The following is a 26,546-nucleotide window of genomic DNA, read 5'->3' as shown; positions in this document are numbered from 1 at the left end:
CCACAACAAAAGCAACAATGATTGCAATTACCAAACACGAAACACACTCATACTATGTCATAATATTGACATTCAGTCCAGTAATCCTCCACTGTAACAGCTCCTTTACTTTGCAGTGAAAATTGATTTGTATATTTTTTGCCCCTGAGTCCTTTGGGACTTTTTTTTTTTTTTTTTTTTGCGGTACGCGGGCCTCTCACTGCTGTGGCCTCTCCCGTTGCGGAGCACAGGCTCCGGACACGCAGGCTCAGCGGCCATGGCTCATGGGCCCAGCCGCTCCGCGGCATGTGGGATCTTCCCAAACCGGGACATGAACCCATGTCTCCTGCATTGGCAGGTGGACTCTCAACCACTGCGCCACCAGGGAAGCCCGGGACTTTTTTTTTTTATTCAAACAAAGTCACAAAAATTATAATCATCCTCATCAGTTCACTCAGTCCCATGTAATTAATTTTTTTTTATCTTGATCTTTTGTTAGCAGTTTTATGAGTTCATCAGTTTTCCATTAGAGTTCTGAAAATGCTTATCCATTCAGTTCAGCAGTATAGTCAGTGACCAGAAACCTGTACTTGTCAGAGTCTTTTCCATGAATTCCTTGAAGATGAAAGAAACCCTTTTATATGAGCATATTTGCAAAAGCATCAGAGTACACCCAGAACTGTCTGTAAATGACAGAAGAGTTAAAAATGACCATGGTTAAAGATTTTATGAAAGTTCATAATAATGCAATTGACAAGGAAATTTAGTTATTTCTGAGATATACATTTTAAAGTAATAACTAGAATTATGACTTACAACATTATACTGGAACATATAAGATTTTTGGGGTTCAGATCCTGGTTCAGCCACTTAACTGGTTGTAAGACCTTGGGTGAATTACTTAATTCCTTTAATCTTTAGTTTCATCATCTATAAAATAGGAATATCAGTTTTATTTATCTTGTGAGGATTAAATGAGATAATGCATGTAAACCACTAAGCACATGATAAACACACATTAAGTGGTCATCATTTTTATATTGTGATGGTAGAAGCATGGGAGAAGACTAGTGTAGCTGGAATGCAGAGCAAAGAAGAGAGTGACATAAAGTGGATCTGATGCAGAGATCAGGGTCTTGAGGTCTGTGTTTTGAATTTTATCCTAAATGCGTAAGAATCTGTTGAAGGGTTGTAGGTGACGACATCCAATTTGTAGTCTACTCTAGTGGCACTGAAGAAGATGGACAAGTGTGGGAGCAAAGTTGATGTGGGTAGAACAGGAGGCCACTGCAGATTGATGATACTTTAAATTAGAATGGTAGAGATGGAAGATGTACACAAATATGAGTGTGACCTAGGGAGTAAAATAACAGAACTTGGTGATGAGTAGGTTATGGGAATGAAGGAGAAGGAAGTGTGAAAGATGACTTCTGAGTATGTGGCTTGTGCCACTGGATGGGCTGTGGTGGTGTTTATATTAGAAAAATTGAGGACAACTAATTAGTAGGGGATTGGTCAAATTAAAACTGTACATACATATAATAGGATGCCACTTAACCAGGAAAAGTTACATAGCTGAGGAAAGATGATCATATGTAGTATGGATTAGAGAAAGGTTAGACAGGTATACCTTGGAGATATTGTAGGTTTGGTTCCAGACCACCACAATAAAGTGAGTATTGCAATAAAGTGAGTCACTGGATTTTTTGGTTTCCCAGTGCGTATAAAAGTTATGTTTACACTATATTGTAGTCCCTTATGTTTGCAATAGCATTATGTCTAAAAAAATAATGTGCATACCTTAATTAAAAATACTTTTTTGCTAAAAAAATGCTAACCATCCCCTTAGCCTTCAGTGAGTTGTAGCAGTAATATCAAAGATCATTGATCACAGATAACCATAACAAATAAAATAATAATAAAACAATTTGAAATATTGCAAGAATTACCAAAATGTGACACAGAGACATGAAGTAAACAAATGTTGTTGGAAAAGTGGTGCCAATAGACTATCTATGCAGGGTTGCCATAAACCTTTAATTTATAAAAAATGCAATATCTGCAAAGTACAGTAAAACAAGGTATGCCTTGTAAATAGCATGGAAAAATATATACTCATGGAAGAATTCCTGAATAATAAACAACATGAGAATGAAGGAATAAAGTAAAGTATAAATATGTGAGTCATTTCATTAAATAGAATAAATTAAATTGTTCCATCCTCTGGACCCTCTCAGATTGGGTTAAATCAGAAAATCCAGCTATATGCTGTGTATAAGGAGTAAACATAAAATAATATGAAAAAGAAAGCTTGAAAGTAAAGTGACAGGTAAAGAGGTACTAGGCAAATGCAAACCAAAAGAAAGGAGTGGCAAGCAAAAAGGAGGAATAGCAGTATTAACAGCAGATGAGGTAGAATTTAAGGTGAAAAGTACACTGTATGATAAAACTTCAATACATAGGAGATATAACAATGATTACAAAAGCTAGGAGACCTTGGCAAATAGTGATAATGGGAGACCTCTTTCATAGTTGGACAAATCTAGTAGATAAAAAATAAGATCATAAATAAAAAATAATACAACCAGTGCTTTTGGTTTAATAGATATATACTAGATCTTTATACCCCTCAAAAGAGAATATACATTTATTCCTATATCTAAGGAACATTTGTAAAAAATTGACCATGTACTTGGCCACAAAGAAAATTATTACACTATTCCTTAATCACAGTTCAGTTAAATTAAAAATAAATATTAAAAGATGACTAAAAATACGTAATTAAAAAATTGCACTAGATATAAAACCTTGATATGACCCCTGGGTCTAAAAGAAAATAAAAAATGAAATTATATACAAACTGTCTAGAAAAAGATAGAAAGGGGAACACATCTTACCAACCACTATGGAACATAATGAAAGCTGTTTTGAGGAAAAAATAATGGCCATAAATGCATTATTATTAAAGAAAAAATGAAAGAAGAATTAAGTACTCACTAAATTAGACTACATTAAGATAAATTACAGAACGACCAAAGATTTGAATGCAACAAGACAGTGAAATAGTGGAAGTACAAAGGAAATCCATAGCAGAACTTTAAAAAAATAATCTCAAAGAGTAGCAAAGTCCATTCTGTGTACAACTTAAAGCTCAGATGACATTAAAAAAAAAAAAAAAAAAAAAAGAATTACCTAAAAGGACAAACAGTAAACTGGGAAAAAATATTTGCAATTCAAATCACAGAACTAATTTTTTAAATATATAAAGTGCTTCTACATATCAATAAGAAAAAGACCTCACCAACTCAATAGAAAAATGGGTGAATGATAAGAATGAAAAGTTTTGGGACTTCCCTGGTGGCGCAGTGATTAAGAATCCACCTGCCAATGCAGGGGACACAGGTTCGATCCCTGGTCCAGGAAGATCCCACATGCTGCGGGGCAGCTATGCCCATGTGCCACAACTACGGAGCTTGCGCTCTAGAGCCCGCAAGCCACAACTACTGAGCCCACATGCTGCAGTTACTGAAGCCTGCGTGCCTAGAACCCGTGCTACTCAACAAGAGAAGCCACTGCAGTGAGAAGCCCGCACACTGCAATGAAGAGTAGCCCCTGCTCGCCGCAACTAGAGAAAGCCCGCGTGCAGCAATGAAGACCCAACACAGCCAAAAATAGATAAATTAATTTTTTTAAAAAATGAAAAGTTTTTTAGTAAAGAAGTGCTTATTATTGAGTTCTGGTTGTAAGTCCTTTGTCAGATCTATACTTTTTTACTGCTTTCTCTCAGTCTGTGGCTTTTATACTTATTTCTTAAACAAGTGTTTTGTTTTTTTTTTTTTTGGCCACACCGTGAGGCATTTGGGATCTTAGTTCCCTGACCAGGGATTGAACCAGTGCCCCTTGCATTGGGAGTGTGGAGTCTTAACCACTGGACCGCCAGGGAAGTCCCTAAACATGTGTTTTGATGAATGGAGGTTTTTATTTTGATGCAATCTAATTTACCATACTTTTTTCTTTTATAGTTCTGCTTTCTGTATCCAGTCTAAAAAATACTTGCCTCATATGTTTTCTTCTAACAGCTTTATAGTTTTAGGTTTTACATTTACATCTCTGGTACATCTCAGTTTTTGTGTAAGATACAAAGTAGGGGTCAAGTTTCTTTTTTTTTTTTTTCCCTCCATTGGCATTTCCTGAAAAGGCTTCTCTTTCCCACTTTAATTGCTTTGGCATCTTTGTAGAAAGTCAGTGGACAACATATGTATGGGTCTGTTTCTGGACTTTATGTTTTCTTGCATCGATCTCTTTGTTTTTATGCTAATACCACACTGTCTTGATCACTTTATCTTCACAGTTTGTCTTAAAATCCGTGTAAGTGTCCAGCTTTAGCCTTCTTTTTCCAGATTGCTTTGGCAATTCTAGGTCCTTTTGCATTTTCATATAAATTTTAGAATCATTTTGTCAATCTCTACTTTTAAAAAACTTGCTGGATTATGATTGGGATTGTGTTTAATCTGTATGTTCATTTGGGTAGAATGGACATCTTAACGGTATTAAGTCTTCTAGCCCATGACATGGTATATTTTCCATTTATTTGAGTCTTTAATTTTTCTCAGCAGTATTTTATAAATCTTAGTGTACAGTCTTGCATGTATTTATTTATTTATTTACGTGGTTGCGCTGGGTCTTAGTTGCAGCAGGCGGGATCCTTAGTTGTGGCTCACCAGCTCCTTTAGTTGCAGCACATGTGCTCCTTAGTTGCAACTTGCAGGCTCCTTAGTTGCAGCCGCTGGGCTCCTTAATTGTGGCATGTGAGCTCTTATTTTTTTTAATGTATCCCTAAGTGTTTCATATTGATGAAACTGCTAAAAACAGAATTTTTAAAACGTTATCTTCCAATTGTTTGCAGTTAGTATATAGGAATACAATTGATTTCTGTAAATTTACCTTGTATCCTTGACTTGTCAGACTCACTGGTTTTAGGAGCTTTTTTGTAGATTCTGTGAGAATTTCATAGAAAGTCATGTCTGTAAGTAATGACTGTTTTATTTTTTCCTTTCCAAATCGTATGCCATCTTTTTCTTGCTTTATTGAACTGGCTAGGACTTCTAGTACGTTGTTGAATAAAAGTAATGAGAGAGGACACCTTTGCCTTGTTCCTAATCTTAGGAGGAAAGCATTCAGTTTTTCACTACTGTTTATGATGTCAGTTGTAGGTTTTTTGTAGACGCTCTTTACCAGGTTAAGGAAATTCCCTCCTATTCTTAGTTTGCTGAGAGCTTTTAATCATAGATGGATGTTGAGTTTTATCAGATGCTTTTCCCTATATCTAAGGAGATGATCCTGTCTTTTCTCATCTTTATTCCTTTAATGGGACCCAAACTGAAGGAGCAGCACCTAATCTTCAGACATGTCAGTCTCAGGGCCACATGATGGCTCTTGAAGTTTCAGCTTGGTCATGAGATAAATTCATTTCTCTTTACAGTGAATCATATGACTACATTTTTCCCGCTGGAAGGGGCAGTGAAGCCACATGGTAATAGGTAGTTCTGTATAATCCTTACAGGGAGGACACCAAGTAATTGAGATCAGTAATACAATTGACCACACACATCATTCTTTTTTTTTTTTTTTTTTGTCCCTCCTGCTGTAGCATATTCTTATTTTAGCATTTATTTCATCATTTTGAACTATATTTTCTACAATTTTAAAGTACTTTATATATTTGAAGCTCTTTTCATCTCCAAATCAAGGCATTATATTTCATTTTTTCCTGTAGTTTTTGGCAATATACAACTTGTTACTGTTTCAGATATTTTTTTCTTAGAAATTTAAGTACCAACTTTGAATTAGATAAGTTCCCACTACTAGCTCTCCACTTTATTATGCAAATGAGAAACCAACTTTTTTAATACCTACAGAGAGGGCATAGTTCAGTGAGAAAGATTTTTGTAAACAATGCGTTTTGAAAGTTCATCTTCTAATTCTACCTTATTAGCATGCCAAGCCCATGAGCCTCTCCCAGCTCTTTGCCATCTAGAGTAGATAACCCCCCATTTCTCCTGAAGCTAAATCCTCTGATAACTAGAGGGCTTTGTGCCCCTTCTTGTTCATACACAAGTCTCAATACATAGTCTCAATACACACTCCACCTGACAAGTGAAATCTTTAACCTACACATGTTGAAGAAATGTGCTCCAAACTCAGTCTTGTTTAGACATTATCTCTCAATCCAAGAAAGCCTGTTAACAACCAGACTCTTCATCATCACATCCTCTATTTTTCTATCTTAGTCACTCCACACACATCATTCTTAATTACATATATGTAATAAGGTTGTGTGTGCGCGTGTGTGAACATTAATATATTAAAAAGAAGAAAAAGATCTGGAAAGACAAACTGAAATATATCTTTTATCTGTATTTCGCAATTTTTATTTTAAAATTGATTTATAATTAAGAAAAAAGTTTCTTTTTGAGAAAAATGTAAATTTGGTCTCATTTAATGCTGTATTTTAAATACGATTTCTTGTTTTAGATACTCAGAATTTTTGAGCTGGAAAGGACCAATTGTATGTCCTATTTAGTATTTCCTGTCCACCTCACCTCTCAGGTTTATGGATACAGAAACTGAAAAGCAGAAGTGGTTTGTTACAAGGTCATGTAGACTGGTAGAAGATTCTTCTAGAACAGGACATTATCTGAATATCAGAAAGCAAAGAACGCTTGAGAAATAGTTTCTAAGAATCTAGTTTAAAGTAGCCCTATAGGGACTTCCCTGGTGGCGCAGTGGTTGAGAACCCACCTGCCAGTGCAGGGGACACGGGTTCGATCCATGATCCAGGAAGGTCTCACATGCCGCAGAGCAACTAAGCCCATGCGCCACAACTACTGAGCCTGTGCTCTAGAGCCTGTGAGCCACAACTACTGAGCCCTCATGCTACAACTACTGAAGCCCTTGTGCCTAGAGCCTGTGCTCCGCAACAAGAAAAGCCATGGCAATGAGAAGCATGTGCACCGCAACGAAGACCCAACGCAGCCAAAAATAAAATAAAATAAGTAATTAAAGAAGAAAATAGTCCTGTAATTGTTTTAACCCAGGGAATCACTAAAATACAAAAAATGCCTGAGAAAAATCCATTCACTCTTTTACAAATGTTTATTGAGTACCTACTACTTTATCATCCAGTCCACAACTGGGATTTTGAGTGGTACAGTGAATGTTTCTAGATTTTTAAGTGATATGTATTATGATATGAAGGGTGAGTGAGGATGTAAAGGACATGAAGAATTATCAAGGCTCTTTTTCTCAATTTCGACATCTGAGAGATTTGAGGTGGTGATAATAACAGCTAAGATTTATTGGCTACATATAATTTGCTAAGCACACTTTTGTGCATTTTACATTTATTGTCACTCTCAACAACTTCATAAGGTGGGTACTATTGTTATCTGTATTTTATAATTGAGGAAATCAAGGCACAGAGAAGCTATGAAAATTGCCAAAGTCATCTGGCCAATAAGTGGCAGAGCTACAATTTGAACTTGACCAGACTTAACTTCAGAGCCTGTGATCATATTGCAAGGCTATGTTGTTTTCTAATACCACAATTCCTTCCTAAATAAGAATTGATTCTAGGTCAAATATGTATATAAGAAAATAAGTTAGGCTTAAAAATAAGGGGCTAAGTCATTTTAGGTAGTTAATAAACACAGGTTTAGCAGGTTAAATGGAAAACAGTGCTTTCTGTTATCTTCAATTTTCTTGTTGTGTGTTTTAGCTTACTAGTTACAAACATGGGCTTTAGACTAAGATCTGGGTTCAGATTCTGGCTTCACCACTTCCTAGTTTTATGACCTTGGACAGGTCAAAGGTCAGTAAATGGAAGCTGCTGTTTGTTGTTGGTTTGGAAAGCCTGTGGTGATGGCTACATTTCTTTTTCTTTTCTTGATCAGGTGGATTTGTTTAAAAAGAGTCTTCTGTTGATTCCTATTCACCTGGAAGTCCACTGGTCTCTCATTACTGTGACACTCTCTAATCGAATTATTTCATTTTATGATTCCCAAGGCATTCATTTTAAGTTTTGTGTAGAGGTAAGTTAATATACTGCCCCCCGCTTTTTTTCCCCATTTATTTTGTGATTGACCAGATGGTATCTCAGCTCTAGGATAGAACAACAGAAGTCAGTACCACAGATGATCATTTTCTGTCATGTCATGTCAAAAATGTTGGCAGAGAAAAGGACAAGAGGAATCTCCAGGTGGGAAGAGGTAGCTGTCCACGATCTGGATCCCTCTCTGAGATACATGACCTGTTTTGGATTTCATCAGATTTTTTTCTGTCTTTCCCTCAAAACTACATTTTGAATGTGGATAGAAATCATTTTCCTTGGTTTCTCTTAGAGCTAAAATTGGCTTGTATCTTCAAAATAACTTCTGTAGAGTGTATTATAGCCAAGAGAATCAGCTGGCAAAATATTAGAGTTCAGTTAATAAGAGTTCAATAAGATGGTGGGATACAAAACAAGAAAAATCAGTTTGTTTCCTGATTATCCCGCACAGTTAGAAAATGTAAATGAAAACAGAAAGATTCCATTTTCAAAAGTAGCAAAGACATGAATTACCCAGGAATATACTCTAACAAAAAATGGGGACATTCTTTGAGATGAAGACTCTAAAGTATTTAAAGGAAATCTGAATAGATGGGAAGACAGGCACACTCAGTATCGGAAGGAGATTAATTCTCCCTAAACTAATATAAACTAATTTCTGTCCTAATCAGTTTCCCAGGAGGATTTTGAATGAAACCTGATAAGCTCATCCTAGAATTCATATTGCAAAATTCATGTGCATGAACAGCTAAAATAGTTTTGAAGTAGATCAAAACTGAACAAAGGAATATTTGGTCTACTAGATGTCAAACCATATCACAAAGTTTTGAAAATTAAAGCTATTTTAATTATATTGGTTTAGGAATAGACAAGTGGATTGGTGGAACAGCATAGAGAATCTAGAACTAGCTCATGTGTATGTGGGAACTTAGTATATAATAAAGTTGGGGACGGACAGGCTATTCGATATATGCCATTGGGAAAATTAGCTCTCTATTTGGAAAAGTAAAATACAGGTTCTGTTTCATACTATTTATAAGAACAAATTCCAGATGGAATAATGACCTAAATATAAAACACAAAGAGTGTAGAAGGTCTTATACAGAACCAAAAAAAGCAAAAGACCTAAAGGAACAGATTGATAAATTTGACCATGTCATCATTTAAAACTTCTGTCTGTCATAAAGTTAAAAGGGATAGATTTGGAGAAAATGTTTGTGACATAGATAATAGTCACTATCCAGAATATAAAAAGAACTACAAATGAATAAGAAAAAGAAGGATCTAATAGAAAGGGACAAAGGATAAAATAAATGATTTTTAGGAAAAATGCAAATAGCCATTAAACACATGGAGAGATGCTCAGCCTCACCAGAAATATGGGAAATGCAAATTAAAACTACCTCAGGGTTCCATTTTTTGCCTATTATGTTAGGAAAAGTTTGATGTTACTAAAGTGGGTGTAAGAAACAGGCACTCTCAATTTCTGGTGGAGTGTATAAATTGATACAGCCCCTTGGGGAACAATTGCAATTCTAAGTGCCTTATAAATTAAAAAGACACATATCATATTACGTACCAGTTCTGTTTCTTGGTATATACTACATAAAAATACTTGCATATGCACACAAGAATGGGGCATACACCAGGATGTTCATTGCAGCATTACTGATAACAGTGAAAAGTCAAAACAACCTAAATTTAGCTCTACTAACAGAATAGCTAAATACATACATACACTGTAGTATATTCACAACATTAAACTGACCATAGCAGTTAAAAAGAATATAGTAGATCTTTGTGTCCTAACGTGGAAAGATCTCCAAGACATACTGAGTTTGGAAAAGCAAGTTGCAGAATGATACTATATATGGAAAGAAAATACGAATATGCAGATACGTGTATGTATGTATGTATGTATATACAGACACATATTTGTATTTCTACATGTACATACATACTTCTGCTCCACCTTCAGGGGGTTAATTTAATTCATGTAACCTCTGACTTCACCCTTAGAAAAGATAGGCAGAGAAAGATACACAAAGAGGTGGAGGGCATAAGGGAAAATTAGGAACTTCAGTAGGCTTCATCTTGGTAGAGAATTCAGCAGTGGACTTGACTGTATTTAGTATCCAGGATGGGTTTTAAGTATCACTTTCTAGAAGCTGAATGATACTTTTACCTGCAGCCCTCAAAAACATGGAGTATATCTAAGGCTAGAATGTTTAAATTTCATTTATTAATGATTTCTGCCATGGGTTCCTTCCCTTTGTTGGGCATTGGCAGTAATTAAGGCTTTCTTTTTGTTTTGCCAGTATTTATTTAAGTTTCAAATTCAGCAAGTTGACTTACTCCTGGAAAAGGCTGACCATCTCATAAAAAGATCTAATTAAAGCATATACCAGTGTCCACAGTCTAAGTGCATACAGTACAGAAGGTCTGAGTCCTTCACTCTATAAATTGAAAAAGGTCTGAAATCAAGTTCCAGCTTTAAACTCTTTAATGCATACTCTGCCCAGTGGTGGGGCCACAGCCTCCTCCTTTGCTTCTGTCTGCTGCGGGCAGGTTCCATTTTTCACCAACTGATGGAACACAGCATCTGTGTTGTGGTTTCTTTTTAACCAGAATATAAGAAAGTATTTGCTGACTGAAGCCAGAGAAAAAAATAGACCTGAATTTCTTCAGGGTTGGCAGACTGCTGTTACCAAGGTAAGTAAGTGATAAAAATGAAAACCCAGGCATGTCAAGGGGCTGGAATTGTCTAAGGGGTGGGTGTCTTTAAAAGCACATGAAGACTGATCATGAAGATACCAATAGAGAGCCTAGAGGCTGCAGGGAGGCAGCTCAGAGTAAACCTCAGTTCAGTATTCATCACCTGGCTGCCCAATTTCCCACTGCCTGCTGGGGCAAATAAATTCAGTCATTTCATCCTGGGGGCAGCTGCTGCTGATACAGTTGCTCTGTTGAAAAAAAGGAAAAAAAAATTTTTTTGGTGGCACCTGCCTCTTGCCTCATGGCTCTTATTTGCAGATGACTCATGTAGACCCAGAGAAATACTGACATGACTATTTGCATTCACTAAGGGAGCAAGTGTACTGGGCTGCTTTCCAGGCATTTGGGGAAGACAAGTGGCCTGAGTGCTTCAGTCTGAACAGTCTAGAAGCAGCACTGTGTTTGGCCATAGACATAAAAGCTGTATGCGGGGCAGAGTGAGCAGGCCTAGCCTTTTAACCCTGTCACAAATATCAGTGTCTTCTGTTTTATGGGCACTGCTTTGTTTTCATAGTGTTTTTCTATGTATGATCTCATTTGATCCTTACAGTCTGTGAGGTAGGCAGGTCATTTAGGGATAAGAAGCTCTTTATTGTAGATGAGAAAGCTGAATCCTAGGTGTGAGCTTCCCCAAAGGCCATCAAAACTATTGACAGAGTGAAGTCTTTGAACTCAGGTCTATCCGGATCAAAGACACTGTTAAAAAGGCAGGGTCTTGAAATAAACCTTTAACCCAAACCCAAAGGGACAAGGCTTATTTGTTTATCCTTGAACTGTACTATATGCTAACTTCTAAACTTACGTTTTGTATTTTAAATAACCTAGTATATTAGTTCAAACCAGAACTGAACTTGTGAATATTCTGAATTTACCCAGTAGTATATGCAGGTATTCTAAATTTAATCAGGATCTTTCATATTCCAACACTTTAGGCAGAGTACAGTAACCAGTTCTTTGGAAAACATACTGCTTACCTTTACCATGTCTTTAAAAGAATAGGACAGAGTTGTGAAATACGAGATGAAAAGGGAAGACTACCAAGCAGCATTGTTACTACGTATTCAGAGTCCAGGCCATGCACTGCGTTCTCTGATCCACAATTCCATTTTGATTCCATTGTCAGTGAATTGATAGCAAAACTAATTATCCAAATGGAAGTTTTAAAATAGGATTTTATTTGATTTCCCACTTCTCATATTTAGGCAAAATGTTCTAAGTTGTGGTTGATTGATAGCTCTTTTCATGGCCAGATGCCTCCATAAACTCAAACACTTTGAATACCAGAGGTACACACCAGCTGTCTTGGATACAGACAAGTTTCCTGTCTCGCTCATTTTTCCATAAAAACAGCTTTTCTTATCTGAAGAGGAATACTTGGTTTTAATGATCGTTTTGTTTTTCCCCGTAGTGTATTCCACAACAGAAAAATGACAGTGACTGTGGAGTATTTGTGCTCCAGGTAAAGAAATAGTTTTTTCAGTATTTACAATTTATAAATTAAATTTATTGGGTTTAGGGAGAAGTGGGATCCCTCTGATGTATACAGGTACTAGGTACAGATAACAGAACACTTTTCCTCCCAACCCTCCTTTGTTGTTGGGAAGCAGTAGTTCTGCATTTTCATATATTATCATTAGGAAGAATCACCTTCTAAGGCTGAAGATGAATAATTGGTATCATCCATGTCTTATCAGAGGCTATTGGTAAGCCACATTGGAGACTGATGTGAATTTGTCTGTTTCATAGACCCTTGGCATTGGTAGTATTAACTATATTTTTCTAACCATTGGTAGGTGGTCTTTAACCACAGAGTAAAACCTAATTAGATTTTAAATAAGGGCCACATTTAAACACTGTGCTTTCTCATGCTGTAGATCTTAGGTCTCAAAGGGCTATTGAAAAAGTTGTTATACATTTATGAAGGAAATTATAGTACATAATCCATGAATTTAGAGATATCCGAAGATCTTGGAAGATGGGCTCACTCATGAGACTCACGTTTGTAAACAAATTCAAGTTCTCACTTAAAGGCCATGTTAGGTCTGGCTGCATTCTCAGCAGATTTCACCTTTAGAAGAACTGGAGCCCCTTCATCGGTATGGCTTTTCACAGTATTGAGTGGGGAGGGAGGGAGAATCCCAAGACATATACTTGCCTGGAAAATTGACTATAATTTGGAGGTAAACGTTTTAAAACATTTTTACGAGTTTAAACAAACTTTATCATTTGCCTTAGACCCTATTCTATTAGGTCTGCATCTAGTAAAATACATTAGGCTGGTACATAACTCCACGTGCCACTTAAGTGTTTCTGGGACCTTTGCAGTACTGCAAGTGCCTCGCCTTAGAGCAGCCTTTCCAGTTTTCCCAAGAAGACATGCCCCGAGTGCGGAAGAGGATTTACAAGGAGCTGTGTGAGTGCCGGCTCATGGACTGAAACTCAGCAGGGACTCTGGGAAGTCTGACCAAGTTGGAGCAGATGGTTTGTTACTTGAATCTCCAAACACTTATTTGAATTTTTACAGATATTTCAGATCAGTGGTGTTGGGCCACTGTTGTTACCTCAAATTTATTTTCTGCCCTTACTCATTTCCCTAGTTACTATGTACTATTTTTTAATGTTCAGTTTGGTTTCATTTTTAATTTTATGGATTCTGTGTGTGTGTGTCCCCCCATATTTAATATTTATTATCCAAACGCATGCATATAGACAGAGCATGCAGTGCAGAGTATTAAAAAAAAAAAAAAAAAGCCTAGTAGATTTGGTGCAGCTTTTGAAACTTAGTTAGATATGAACTGAATACAGGTTTAAATTTTAATTCCAGAACCTATAAAAATGCAGGATGTTTTTGATACAACGTAACTCTGAGAATAGTAGATGTTCCCTGGGGCATAAAGGGTAGCTAGAAGGGGTTTCAGACAAAGCCAGTCCTGTTTTATTTTTACCAGCAGCACCTTACACTGACTTCCCTCTCCAAGTGAGTCACATTCCTTTTGAAGGGTGAAAAGGAAGTGGCCATAAACTGACTGGTATGTTCTATTTATGGAGGCACACTTGTAAGCACAGTGCCTGCTTTGGGAAGAGTTGATTAAGGTATGAGAAAAAGACAGCGACCTTGAGGGTCCACTTATCTTCACACATGAGAGATTTCAATCTTGGTTTTAAGAAGCATTTATAATAAATGCTTTAACTTACAAAGGCTTTTGCTGGAACACTGATTCCCTGGATTTTTCTGGTTTTGACCCATTAAAAAATTAGTATCTGTCAAAACTAGTGGTCAAACAAATGAGAATTCAGCCTTTCTACAGCAATTGTTTCCCATATGGAAGAAATTCAGATTTGCCAAATACCTTTCTATTTCAAGGGTATTTAAAATATAAACATTCAAAACCGAAGACTGACTTCAGGTATTTTGCACGTGGGTGGAGAGGAGAGAACAGGAAAGGTATTAAGGGAGACATGAAACTGGGGGAGTACACCAAATGTTATGAGTTTTTTCCCTCTTATTTCTCTAGTGATCTCAACAGCATGCAGGGCTCATCTGCCTCTGCTTGACCAACCCTGAGACTCTAGCACAGGAGTCCTTTTTTTTGCTTCCATGAACCTCATCTTCTGGGGGAAGGCAGAAGTGGCCCTGTCCTGATTTATTACCCTTGGCTGCATTAGGATTAAAGTAATGGATCTTGCATCTTTAATCTAACAAAGTTTTGTGATATTGGAAAGGAAAGGAAATAGGGAAAGATGCATGTTAAACTACATCTTTTCTGAACTGGGGGAGGAAAAACAACAAACGTGTATACAAGAAATTCAGAAGCTTGTACAGAAAAATACCAAGTAAATGGCAGAAGATGCTTTGGTTTATGCCTCGTTAGGTGTGAGGTGTTGAAAATAAAAAGCTAAAATGTGCAGTTTAACTTGGCCATAAGGTAGGGCTGACTGCCAGCAGTTGAGGGTGGAGTCAGAACATGTTTACATGCAGGGTTCCCATCCCCAGACATTCCAAGCACCAACACCAATGTTTATATTGTAAACAGCCCCAGCACTTTCCTAGTCACTCAAACTCCTTAGTATAATATAAAACCAGGTCAGTATTTCTTATTGTGCTTCAAGTCATTAAAAAGACTGCTATTAGAGGCACTTTGTGCTGCTACAGGTAGGGTTGTATCAGCATTAGGAAAGGTGACAAAATGGGTTGGGTGTCTTCTTGAGGTTTTCAGGCATAATTATACAAACATGAGATTTTTCAAACCTGTATGTGAGACATTTGCCTTTTTTTTTTTTTTTGTAATGGGTAACTAGACTATTGATTTAAAATGTCTTATACTTTAGAGCTCCGTATCTCGTATCTCACTCTCTGACAGAACGAGGCATACAGAAGAGACAGAATTGTGTTCTGGCCAAAATCTTAATGCCCAAAGTTTCAGTTGCCATTTCCTCCACTCTGAGAAATGGTCATGCTCTTAACAGGGAGGCAGAGAGAATCTAAGGTGAGCTGTCCCAAGTCCAGGGTGCCTTTCACGTCCAGTTTAGTAGGGCACCTTGAGGTACATCGTCCAGCATGCTTTAGCTTAAATGTCAAATATTTTAAGTCTGGTTAAAATGTTTCTCTGTTGTTCACGAAACTTGCTTCAGCACACATAGTTGCTTCCCCCCATCTTGAGATTAGGTGCAAACCTCTATTTAGCCCAAGCCCTAAGTTTAGAATGGCCTTTATCCTGATGTTTGCAATAATGGCTTCCTTGCAACAGAAATTTTGGAAATACAGTCTGGGCTGTTGGTAGAAGAGACAGGCATTGTTTTACTCTCACTAGCTTGGCACTGAGTTGTTTGGGTGCCCTCAGGGTGGGCAGACCTTATGCTTTTGGGGTTGAGGGCAGGCCTTATCAAACTAAAAGCTGCTTATGATGTGCCTTCAACAAGCTGCTCAGTCCTCTCCATCAGCAAATTTACCAGTCTGTAGTTGCTTTTATCCTTTTGTTAAATCTATAGCAATGAATGTAGATTTAGTTCAACTTTTAGTTAAGTTCTACTCAAGAATCATAGAGAACCAACCTTCTCTTAAGGAAGGGATGCACTTAAGGAAGGGAGAAGCAGCAGTTGCTGCCAGTAATCCCCAAATTATTTGTTTTGGCTTTGCAGTTTGTTTTCTACTTATCATTGAATATGATTAACATTGGTCACCTTGAATTCATAGTTGGAACAAAATAACAGACCTAACTGGGACACAGCCAGCACTAGCCTAAGTTGAGCTGCCCCTTTTCTTTGCAGTTGTGGTATACTACTTCCCTGGGTTAGAAGGAATAATTGGGAGCTCTGGGTGAATCAGACTCTTCAGGCGAGAACCAGTGTGTTAATAGTGTGAATTAGATATCCTGATTACCTGCTCTGCTTAATTGTTATGCAACTGAACTAATCAGCAGGTGTAAAGCACATACTTTGTTTTGTGCTAGGCTCTGCCTCCTGGCCTGTAGATAATTAAGAAGACCTAGGGAATGCCATCAGAAGTGCTAATTGTATTTGGGTGTTAACAAAAGCAAATCTAGACAAGCTGTCCACTTAAATGGTACCGTTTGGTTAGAAAAAAAATTATTTAAAGATTGTGATCATGTAAAAACCACTCAAACCTTCTAGCAAAAATATTTTTTTGAAAAATAAACTAAATGCCTTTATAAATGTGTGTTCTCTTGTGTTGGATAAAATGTACTGTTGTTTGGTAATTTTTCCCAGTGACATACCAGTCACGACAAGGCTCATCTATTAACAGTGACCAGTGTGGGCTCTAAGCAGCCCACACTGTCCATTAGTAGCGTTTTTTGCAATGATGGAAATGTTCTGTATTGGCATCCTACAAATTCCATTAGCTACAACAGCCATTAACCACGGGTGGCTATTGAGCATCTGAAATGTAGCTAATGTGACTGACTGAGGAACTGTTTTAATTTAGTTAATTAGCTACATGTGGCTAGTGACCAGCAATATTAGTAACTGTCAAATTAAAAATGGACATGCAAATTCTGCATACTATTCATAGATTTCCCCCCAAAAATGTATTCCAGAGTAAAGACCGCTTCAATGTCATTATCGGTGAGGAAACAGACAATAAGTTGGTCCAATTTTATTGAAATCTGTTACAGAAGACAATTCAAATAGGAACCACTGTGGTTTTAATGCCTACAGAAATCTGAGTTACGTTTTACTGCAAAATATAAAATACATTAATTCTAACTACAGTGTAAAAAAGATTTTAATTAATAATGAATTGTTTGTCCTCATTAAATTAGATATTTGCAAATGTTTTCCTAAATACAACTAATTTAGAGATATCTTTCTTTTAAAGTTCAAATAGCCAGTTTAAATTTGAGAAAACATACACTTACTGTAACATGAAAGATGTTCAACTGAGATACTTCAGCCCCAACTTCACAAACTACTGGAGATTAGGAGATACTTTGTTGCTAGATGAAAAAATATCACTTACATCAGGGAAAATACTAGACTACCAGTTTAAAATGAGCAATAGTTCACATAATATTAGAGAAATTCTCTCTTGCCTTACAAATGCAAAATAAATCCTCCAGACTGCCTTCTCTGTAGAGACCACCAGCTCACTACCCAGGCTCTGAAACTCAGCACAGTTAGCTAGGGAAAAAACAAGACAGACTTCAGTATGAGAATGAGCCAAAACATTTCCCGAGGGAAGCATTTCTGATTTTGTTAAGTATTCTCTTGATCTTTAAGCTCTTTTTTTAAAAAACAAAACAAACAACCCCACTCAATTCCCAAGATCAGTTTGAAAATGAAAAATATAGATCTGCTGGCTCTAACAACCTTCATCATGTCAAGGCACTGGTTTAACTCACATCTCCTGATATTTCCTCCCCATTTCCTACTGACAGCGTCCCCCCCTTGCCCTTAGAGTAGTTGAGGTTCCCTCTAATACAGACCCTTGGCTTTTTTAGCGTTAGCGAAAACATATTTTGAAAAATGTGTTTAGTAAATACCCTTCAAGTCCTGACCTAATTTCCTGATACAAAAAGCACATAAGAAGTGGTGTCCCCTGCGACTGTCTAAGGCTTACCCAACTATTTAGGAAGTTCCCTTGACTCTAAGTTTGCCTTTAGAAGTTAAAATTCAACATAGAAAAAAATTCAGTTATCAAAATCTATTCCTAATTTAGAGTAAAGCTACATTACACAGCAAAACTCCACTTATTAAACTTTATCTCATGCAAACTTAAAATTATAAAAATAGTAATTCCAGGCCCCACGGTAGACCATAAACCTACTTAGATGCAAACATGGTAAACACTTAAAAATTTTTTTTCCATTCTTCCTAAAAGAAGTGTGTTTTGGCTGATAGAGCAACATAACACATGAAGTCTGTTGCTAAGGAACACAATTTTTGACCTGGTAACAGAAATCATTCTGGTAATCTGACACACAACCAAGATGTTAAGACTATAGAATTAAAGGCATTCTTTTGGATTCTGTCCTTTAATAAGTTTTTAAGTGGAAAACCATGAAGAGCCTTCCAGCTCAGTAGAGACATATTAAATAAAGCTTGGTAAAAATAGGCAGGTTCGCAGACCTTGGGAATGCACATCAAATTCAACAGGCCAAAGGAGTGAGTTTTTCATGACGGGGCTCTCACCACTCACTGGTTTTGGGCCAGTTTTCCATAACCTCCTCTCCCAGCATCGTAGTCCTGACGATACTCATCTCGCACCTTAATTGAAAAGAACATGTTACAGTATAGAGAAGATGAGTGTAACAAACATGCTTCCTAAAATGTGTCAAATAACTACGCCTTTTCAGGTGTCATGATGTGAACATTTCAAGCAGAACAGAACATAATTTTAAGCAACTGATAATATAGCTCAACTGCCCTGCAAAATTATTTAAGACTACCTAATGGTGTTTTACCAAACACCAGGTTCATACTCAGCATTCAAAGATAGCACGTTGCAAAGAATAAACTATTTTAAAATAACAATGTAAAAGTCATTTTACTGCATTTTGTTTTTGTTCAACACTCTTGGCAGGTGGAGAACATTTAGCCCCTAGCAGAAGTCCAATTAATGGTTGCTTGTGATGTAGATAATATACTACTTAATGGTTTTTAAAAATAATTTATCATCACTTCTCAGCCTTTTGGCTAAGATCAAGTATAAAAATAATTTACCAACCCCAATGGGTGGTTTTCAGATTCACTTCAAGCCAAGGTTATAAGCACAAAGTTATTTTCAAAAGAGCAAATACAAATTGACAAAACACTTGTCATTTAGGACTGGAATCCCAGGCAAAGGCTGAACCCAGAGAACCTTTCTGCATACCTGGCCCCCAGAACGCCCACGGCCATACTGCCTGCCCTCCTTAAAGCCTGCGTCCCAGTCTGTGCGAATGATCCGGTCATCCAGACGAGTTCCATTTATGTACCGCATGGCATTTTCTGCATCTGCTCTTAAATAGTATCTTAATTATAATTATTAAGGAATTAGCATTTCTCCAGATATTTTTGTAAACAGAGGAAGCAACATCTAAATGAAGCTGAGTTAAGAAAAAGTACAAAAACTAATCCAACCAGATGGAGTTCAAAGACAATAATTTGTCTTGCACAGGCCTGTTTGAGATTGGTCCAGAAGCAGTCAAAAATGACACTTATCCGTGGCTACACTGATGATTTTTTTGATAATCCTGTTAAGTATCTGGTTCCACTGTCTCCATATTTTGGTTTGCAAAATATAAAATATGTTCAGTGCAGGTTTTAACCATGAACTGTTATCCAAGAAAACAGCATCTTTGGGTTCCCTGAATATGAAGCTGTATATTCAAGAACCTTACAAAGAGGTCACGGTACATATGAATTGCCATTGCATTTCATTAGAAGGAAACACTCAAAATATCACTCACATTAGTAGTTCCAAATCAGATCTACTAAATCTGTCTTTGGGGTGCTATTAAAAAAAAAAAAATCTCTGTAAGTAATACTTACGATCATTAGCTGGGTTTAGGAAATACTGATCTGGACTTTTTCCCCTTGTCTTTAATTACACAGGTAGGGAAACACTGAAATTCCAGTGTCAGCATCTACACAATGCCTAGCACACAGTGGGCATTCAATAATTTTTTGTTGAATGAAATGAATGCTAAAGGGCAAACTGAGGAAAAAAACACTAACAATGAACGGTAGCCTTTCAGGTATTTGCCATCATGATTGTTGATCTCTGACCTTCAAGGCAGATGCAAAAACACTCCAGTTCTTAGAGACTGGTTATTATCTAGTATTTTCTTTGCCTTTTCTGTCCCCCATGAACTATTTTACAGTATTGCCACCAGAGGCAAAAAGTAAAACCTAGGCACTCGTCCCTCGTATCTGAAGGAAGAGTGGGAAAAGCTTGCAGAATCCAGAAATCAGATACCGAAATCAAAAGTGGGGCTTCTGGGACTTCCCTGGTGGCGCAGTGGTTAAGAATCCGCCTGCCAATGCAGGGGACACGGGTTCAATCCCTGGTCCAAGAAGATCCCACATGCTGCAGAGTAACTAAGCCCATGCGCCACAACTACTGAGCCTGCACCCTAGAGCCCACGAGCCACAACTACTGAATCCCATGCGCCGAGAGCCCGTGCTCCGCAACGGGAGAAGCCACCGCAATGAGAAGCCCGCGCACCGCAACGAAGAGTAGCCCCTGCTTGCTGCAACTAGAGAAAGCCCGGGCACAGCAATGAAGACCCAACGCAGCCAAAAAATAAATAAATAAATAAATATACATATTTTAAAAAAAGTGGGGCTTCTGGTTCAAGCTGATAGAGCACGTTTTCTCTTCTTTACTTCTCAAGGCCCCCATTAAAACAGAAAAGAAACACGTATACAAAGAGGAGAAGAGACCATAAGCAGACTAGAGATTCAACAGAAGGTGAAGAGTACTAGTGGATGAAACAAAGTCACAGTGCGAAATACCCTTGAAAGGGCTTAAAGGAGACAGCAAGCCCAGGAGGCTTTTTTTTTTTTTGGTATTTTTTTTGGTACCCGGGCCTCTCACTGTTGTTGCCTCTCCCGTTGCGGAGCACAGGCTCCGGACGAGCAGGCTCAGCGGCCATGGCTCACGGGCCTAGCCACTCCGCGGCATGTGGCATCCTCCCGGACCAGGGCACGAACCCCTGCATTGGCAGGCGGACTCTCAACCACTGCGCCACCAGGAAAGCCCCCAGGAGGCTCTTAATTCCAAGTTGAATAACAAGTGAGGCTGAATATAGGGTTTAATTAAAGGTGTCTATGTGGGGAAAAGACCTGTTAACAGAAAGGCATTTAATCCCAGGCAAATAAAAGTAAAATGATAGGGATCTGAACTGTCTGGAGGAACTAGGGCATTGTCTTTAACATTAGCAAGCCAAATAAAATCCCTTTTCGTTCTAGCATTTGAGAAACCCACATGTCCCAAAGGCAAGGCAGCAACTTAAGAAGTTCTGCCTGGGGACTTCCCTAATGGTATAGTGGTTAAGACTCTGCGCTCCGAGCGCAAGGGGCCCGGGTTTGATCCCTGGTCAGGGAACTAGAGCAGCAACGAATCGTGTGCTGCAACTAAGACCCGGCGCAGCCAAATTAATTAATTAATTAATTATTTTAAAAAGTAGTTCCGCCTAGATCCACATAGTCTTTTTTCCCCTAATTATGATCAGAAATCCAGGGATCACCAGAAACTGAAGGAAATTTTACGGCATAAATACAACCAAAAGAAACAATTCAGGGCACAGAAAAGAAAATTCAAGACACGGTAGATCAGGTCTGGAAAATTTCTCAAACAAAATGACCGAAAAATATTAGTTAAAAAACAAAACATCAAAGGATAAATCCAGAAGGTCCAATATTTGGAGTTTCCAGGGAGAGAATACATGGTCACAAGTAAATATAGCTTTGGTTTTGACCTATAAAATCAAGCTATATACATCTACATAATGAAATACTATACAGTTGTTTTAAAAAGAGGTAGATCTACATATGCTAACATGAAGCAATTTCTAAGATAGGTGAAAAAAAAATGAGTGCATGCAGTACGCTACCACACATACATAGGATTACTTCTGGAAAGACCCACGAGACTCGTAACTGATTGTCTCTGGACTTAGAATGGTATAGGGCTTTCATTTTCACTATGCTCTGGACATTTTGAAACACCATAAGCATATACATTTTCAAAGATTATTTTTCTTAATCAACTATGAAAAAATGGATTTCAGAAAGAATGTTAATGTTAATAGCTTTCCCAGTGTAAGAGTATAGGCACACTGGACAGAAGGAAGGAGAGGCAGAGATAAGTGTAGGGATGCTAATCAACGAATATCCTCACTCATCTTGTAAAATAGGGTACCAGCCACTCTGGGCCCCACCTCTGGCCAACAGCTACATCAAACATACAGGAAGGATACTCCACAAAGCAGAACCCACATGCTGTTTTCTTCATTTTATCCAGGCCCATGATGATTTTCTTTATGTCACCACTTTTGCTGAAGAGTTCATAGATTTGTTCTTCAGTTGTATAAAAGGAAAGATTTCCAACATACAATGTACAGCTTTTCTTCAGCAATTTTTCCTGTTCTTCATTGTCACCCTAGAATTTCCAAGAGCAAAGTGAAAAAAGAAAGGCACAAAACAATGTGAAGCGTATGCTCCAAGTTATATTTTTTAAAAGCATGAATATACATGGATACCACACACAAGAAACAGGTAATATGTCTGCCTCTAGGGAGAATCAAGGGACTGCAAGTCAGATCTCCATGTATGGAAGTCTCATTTAATTCTCAGAGTTGAATGAAGTAGGTCCTAATTTATTATCCTCATTCTACCTGAGGGAAGACAGTTAAGTAGCTTGTCCAGGGTCACACATATAATCAGTAGTTGTAGCTGGAATCCAAACCCAGTCTTATCCCCAATCCCATACTTCCTTAAAAGTTCACAGGACAAGAGTCATTTTAACGATACATTAAAAATAGGTTTTCCAGGACTCTGGAATGAGACATTAAATAAAGTAGATTCACTTTATCACTGCTGTTACTGATTTGTTAAAATTATGGTCAAGAAGCATTTTCCTTTTTCCTTCTTTTCTCACACATACAAGTCATGTCCCACCAAACAGCCTACAGTTTAGGACAACTGGTCTAAGTACTTATTTAAGGTACGATAATAATGTGGATCCCATTCAGGAAACACTGTAGAAATTCTACAAGACAGTATCTTACTACTATCTAAATGAAGCTATAGGCTTTAGACTGCAGAGATAAACAACAGCAAAAGTTGAATCCTTTCACTGTTTTAATCTTGCAGGATGCTTGAAATTCAGGATGGTTATGATGTGGAACTTTCTAAAGTAATGAGACCTGTAAAAGTGATAGAATGAAAAATCATGCCTGGCATACAGTAAGCATTTAAAAACAGTTGACTGCGTGAAAATCTAAGATCCTTCTCAATTTGACCTCAAATTTCCATTTCCCTACCCTACTAATGCATTTTAAACATTCTCCACACCTACCTTCTTCTGTATGTGACCCCTCCTTTCCCCGTCACAGGGAATTTTCTGAATCCTCACAGCCCCTCCCTTTCCACTCATCATTTCTGCCTAGATTATGATCACTTACCTCCATTGTAAATCTGTACATTTATAGTCCTTCCATTTACAATCCCATAATCCCTAGAGGATTATGAAGTCTTAGGGTGTGGAAACTGTCTTCCCTCTCTAAGGTTTAGCAGAAGGCTTCAGCAACAGCACTCAATACAAATTTACTAAACAACCACTAGTTAATGAGTGTCAGTCACCTCCACCCCATCCCCGCCTTTGCTGATACTGAAGAACCCACCTTTAATAGCTGTAGCCTCCCCCTTTTCCACAGAATCTGCTGTGACGTGGGCCAAACGAAAATTTCCCTCTTCTGAAACCCAGCAGTTCTCCGATCTTGACATCCAGACACTTAACATGCTGGTCCCCCCTCTACACTCCAAGGGCTCCCTAAAAGTGGAGGCAGGGCTCAACTGTGTCTGCCACTCACCACGTACAACTTGTGGAGGGCCGTTTAACCAGCCCAAGGAGAGGACGCGAAACGCCAAAGCGCAGTTTGGCTGATGTAACTGAAAATTTAAAAATAATTAAAAGCCCCGGTATCTGGGTCAGGATGGCGCCTCCACATGCTCCACGTGTCAAAAAGACACCGCTTTCCCTCATCATAAAGTCACCTTCCCGCCGCACCGTTCGGGAAAACCTGAGACGCCAGTACTACTGCCGCCCGTCTGCACTGCCCCGGGGATCAGGCAGCGGCTGCTAGGGAATGTGAGAGCGAGCCTCAAATTCCCTGCCTACGAGAGAAGAGGATTCAGTGATATCCAAACGCCCTTTCAGAATCCATTCCACAGCAGGCACCGAGGCTTCCCTTCGCGTTTCGGGATACCAGGGAATGGGAGACGACACAATGAGACAAGAGCAAACCAATTCTCAGCCTTCTGGCCCGGGGCCTCCCCTTCTCGCTGCCCCGCTTGCCTCACCCGGAAGTGCTGGTCCCGGTACTGGCTCAGCTCGACGTAGGAGTCGCTGCGCAGCGCCTTCAGGAGGCCACCCGACATAACGCACAGATTTCGGTCGAGGACGCCGCCACTGCGAGAAAAACGAAGCCGCCCCGGCGGTAGCGGAACCGGAAACGCTCGGAGGCCGCTGTGAAAAGTCTTAATCCCGTGCTCCAATCCCAGCGCGGCAGTGTCGTCATCCGGCGGCGCCGGCGCAGACGTGGTCCGTAGTCAGGCGTCGCCGATCAGAAGTGAGAGCGGCGTGCTCTGGATTCCGGGACGCTCCGAGGATGATTCTACGGCGGCTGCTGGCCGCCCTGTTGCACAGCCCACAGCTGGTGGAGCGTCTCTCTGAGTCGCGGCCCATCCGGCGTGCGGCACAGCTCACCGCCTTCGTACTGCTGCAGGCCCAGGTACACGGGCAGGACGCGGCCCGGCGCCTGCGAGCCCTCGCGGCAGGGACCGCGGGCTCCCTGGGCTGCCGCGCTGCCCGCTTCAGAGACACCTTCATTCAGGAGCTACGCCGCAGCCTCCGGGAACGCCCGCGGCCACCACCAGGTAGCCAGAAGGGCCCGGGAGCAAACCCCTAAACCCAGGCCGGGCCGAGTCGAGGTCGCCTGCTTTCCCTTCCGGGCTCGACACCGGCCTCGGCGCTATGAAGTCATCCCGGACACTACGCATGGCTTGGAATCCGGACTCAGATGGTCCGCCTACAGAGGTCCCGCTCATCAGAGAGCCCAGGCCATACCGACACCCCTGGTGAAGGGAGCCCTGTGATCGGTCGGGACACAGCGTATGAGGAAAGCCCCCGAAGCCTGACAGAAGTAAAGACTGGTACCTGATACACCGCGCGGGCAGAGCGCCATGGACCAAAGTACAACCGGAAAGAGGGTCTGCCCTCTGAAATGGGACTAAAACTAGTGATGGATGCTGCTGCCTGTGCACTGATATAGCAGGACACTACTTCCAGGGGAGATCCTGGATGAAAAGACAATCCTGCAGTTGCCAAAATCCTCTGATTAAATGTGTGAGCTGAGAAATGGGTATTGTTACTGGACAAGGTTCTTTTGCCCCATGCGTAGAAAGCCAAACGCTGAGATGCAGAGGTTTGCAGCAAAGAGAGGGTTAACGCTCAAGGCAGCTAAAGGAGGAGGAGAACTAGTCTCAGATCCGTCTTCCCCAAGGCAAGGGGCTTCGGGTATTTTGGGGATAAAGAATAAAGAAGCAGGGCGGCCTGAGACGTGGGGAGCGTGGGGAAAGGTGATTGGAGAAAGGTGTGATAATTGTAGTTCTGCACAGGTGTAACTAAGCCACATGCATCTGCAGCTTGAAAAATGGAGGCTTTAGCACCACCTGCCTCTGCCGGTGGAGTTTTCGGCCCTCTGATGTCAAAAGGTCAGGAGCATGCCCAGAGCTTGAACTAGACACAGCCAACTGCAAATTCCTGGAAAACAACTCCATCAAACATCTTATTGTTTAGGCTTTGTGCTGCTTGGAGGCCTTGTGAGTCTTAAAATGACCTTGATTAGTGAAGGCAGGTGAAATGGATTGACTCATTACCCATGGTTTCAGTGTGAGCTCCCTACTTCTCTGGCAAGGTGGATTTAGGATTCCTGGGGACTTGTAGGCCTATGGTAATAGTAGTTAGCACATATTGAGTACTTACTCTGTACTGGGCACTTGCTAACTGCACTCTGTGTGGGTTATCTCACTCCTTAAGACAACTTTCATATGAGGAAGTATAAGGCTACTTAAGTTGCCCAAGGCCTTACAGAGTGGAATGTGAATACAGGTGTTTGACTCCAGGGCCCACGTCCCTAATCACATTTACCCTGACCTTCAAAGCCTCCCTTCCCTGCCACCAACCACTATCATCACTGGGTGTTAGGACAACTGCCTACCATGGAACAAGCTACCTGGATTCCTTGTCCCTATTTTAGAGGGTCTGGGATGCACTCTAAAGGCTATGCTCCAGCTAACAAACCCACGATTAGGAAATCCATTGTATGCATTGATTGTCTCTAATCAGGCTACACAGTTCATCTTGCAATCTAGAAAGCTCGAAGCCCAAGAAGCTTTTAGGCTGGTGACCAGTTTGTACTCTGGCATTCTGATAGTCACTGGATAGGGTGGAGAAGCA

The 26,546-nt window shown here is 39.5% G+C and overlaps 3 protein-coding genes across 9 annotated transcripts in view; 2 read left to right on the top strand and 1 right to left on the bottom strand.

Annotated features, from left to right (window-relative positions):
• The window catches only part of SENP5 (SUMO specific peptidase 5), a 39,537-nt gene extending 24,862 nt beyond the window's left edge, over window positions 1-14,675 (top strand). For 2 of the 4 annotated variants that reach the window (XM_079921949.1, XM_079921950.1), the window contains exons 7-10: window positions 7,932-8,069; window positions 10,715-10,798; window positions 12,270-12,320; window positions 13,187-14,675. In XM_079921949.1, the coding sequence (XP_079778075.1) occupies window positions 7,932-8,069; window positions 10,715-10,798; window positions 12,270-12,320; window positions 13,187-13,297 (384 nt within the window). In that variant the 3' untranslated portion in view covers window positions 13,298-14,675. The remainder of the gene's footprint in view (window positions 1-7,931; window positions 8,070-10,714; window positions 10,799-12,269; window positions 12,321-13,186) is intronic. The other 2 variants (XM_079921952.1, XM_079921951.1) reach the window with 2 other exon arrangements.
• The window catches only part of NCBP2 (nuclear cap binding protein subunit 2), a 32,850-nt gene extending 8,324 nt beyond the window's left edge, over window positions 1-24,526 (bottom strand). The window contains exons 1-5 of one of the 4 annotated variants that reach the window (XM_079921954.1): window positions 24,389-24,526; window positions 22,285-22,466; window positions 19,194-19,332; window positions 18,512-18,586; window positions 14,827-17,500 (exon numbers count right to left, since the gene is read on the bottom strand). In XM_079921954.1, coding sequence (XP_079778080.1) covers window positions 18,515-18,586; window positions 19,194-19,332; window positions 22,285-22,466; window positions 24,389-24,466 — 471 coding nt within the window. In that variant the 5' untranslated portion in view covers window positions 24,467-24,526 and the 3' untranslated portion in view covers window positions 14,827-17,500; window positions 18,512-18,514. Of the gene's footprint in view, window positions 1-14,826; window positions 17,501-18,335; window positions 18,587-19,193; window positions 19,333-22,284; window positions 22,467-24,388 lie in introns of those variants that run through there. The other 3 variants (XM_079921955.1, XM_079921956.1, XM_079921953.1) reach the window with 3 other exon arrangements.
• Window positions 24,526-25,848, top strand: NCBP2AS2 (NCBP2 antisense 2 (head to head)). The gene has a single exon (XM_079921958.1). The coding sequence runs from the start codon at window positions 24,697-24,699 to the stop codon at window positions 24,994-24,996; it is 300 nt and encodes a 99-aa protein (XP_079778084.1). The 5' UTR covers window positions 24,526-24,696; the 3' UTR covers window positions 24,997-25,848.
• The last annotated feature ends 698 nt before the right edge of the window (window positions 25,849-26,546 follow it).

The sequence above is a fragment of the Stenella coeruleoalba genome (assembly GCF_951394435.1).
Source record: "Stenella coeruleoalba genome assembly, chromosome: 5".
NCBI lineage: Eukaryota > Metazoa > Chordata > Mammalia > Artiodactyla > Delphinidae > Stenella > Stenella coeruleoalba.
This window is presented reverse-complemented; position numbering and strand designations above follow the sequence as displayed.

Excerpts from the sequence above, each read along its gene's own strand:
- NCBP2AS2 (XM_079921958.1), top strand. The coding sequence starts at position 24,697 with ATGATTCTACGGCGGCTGCTGGCCGCCCTGTTGCACAGCCCACAGCTG.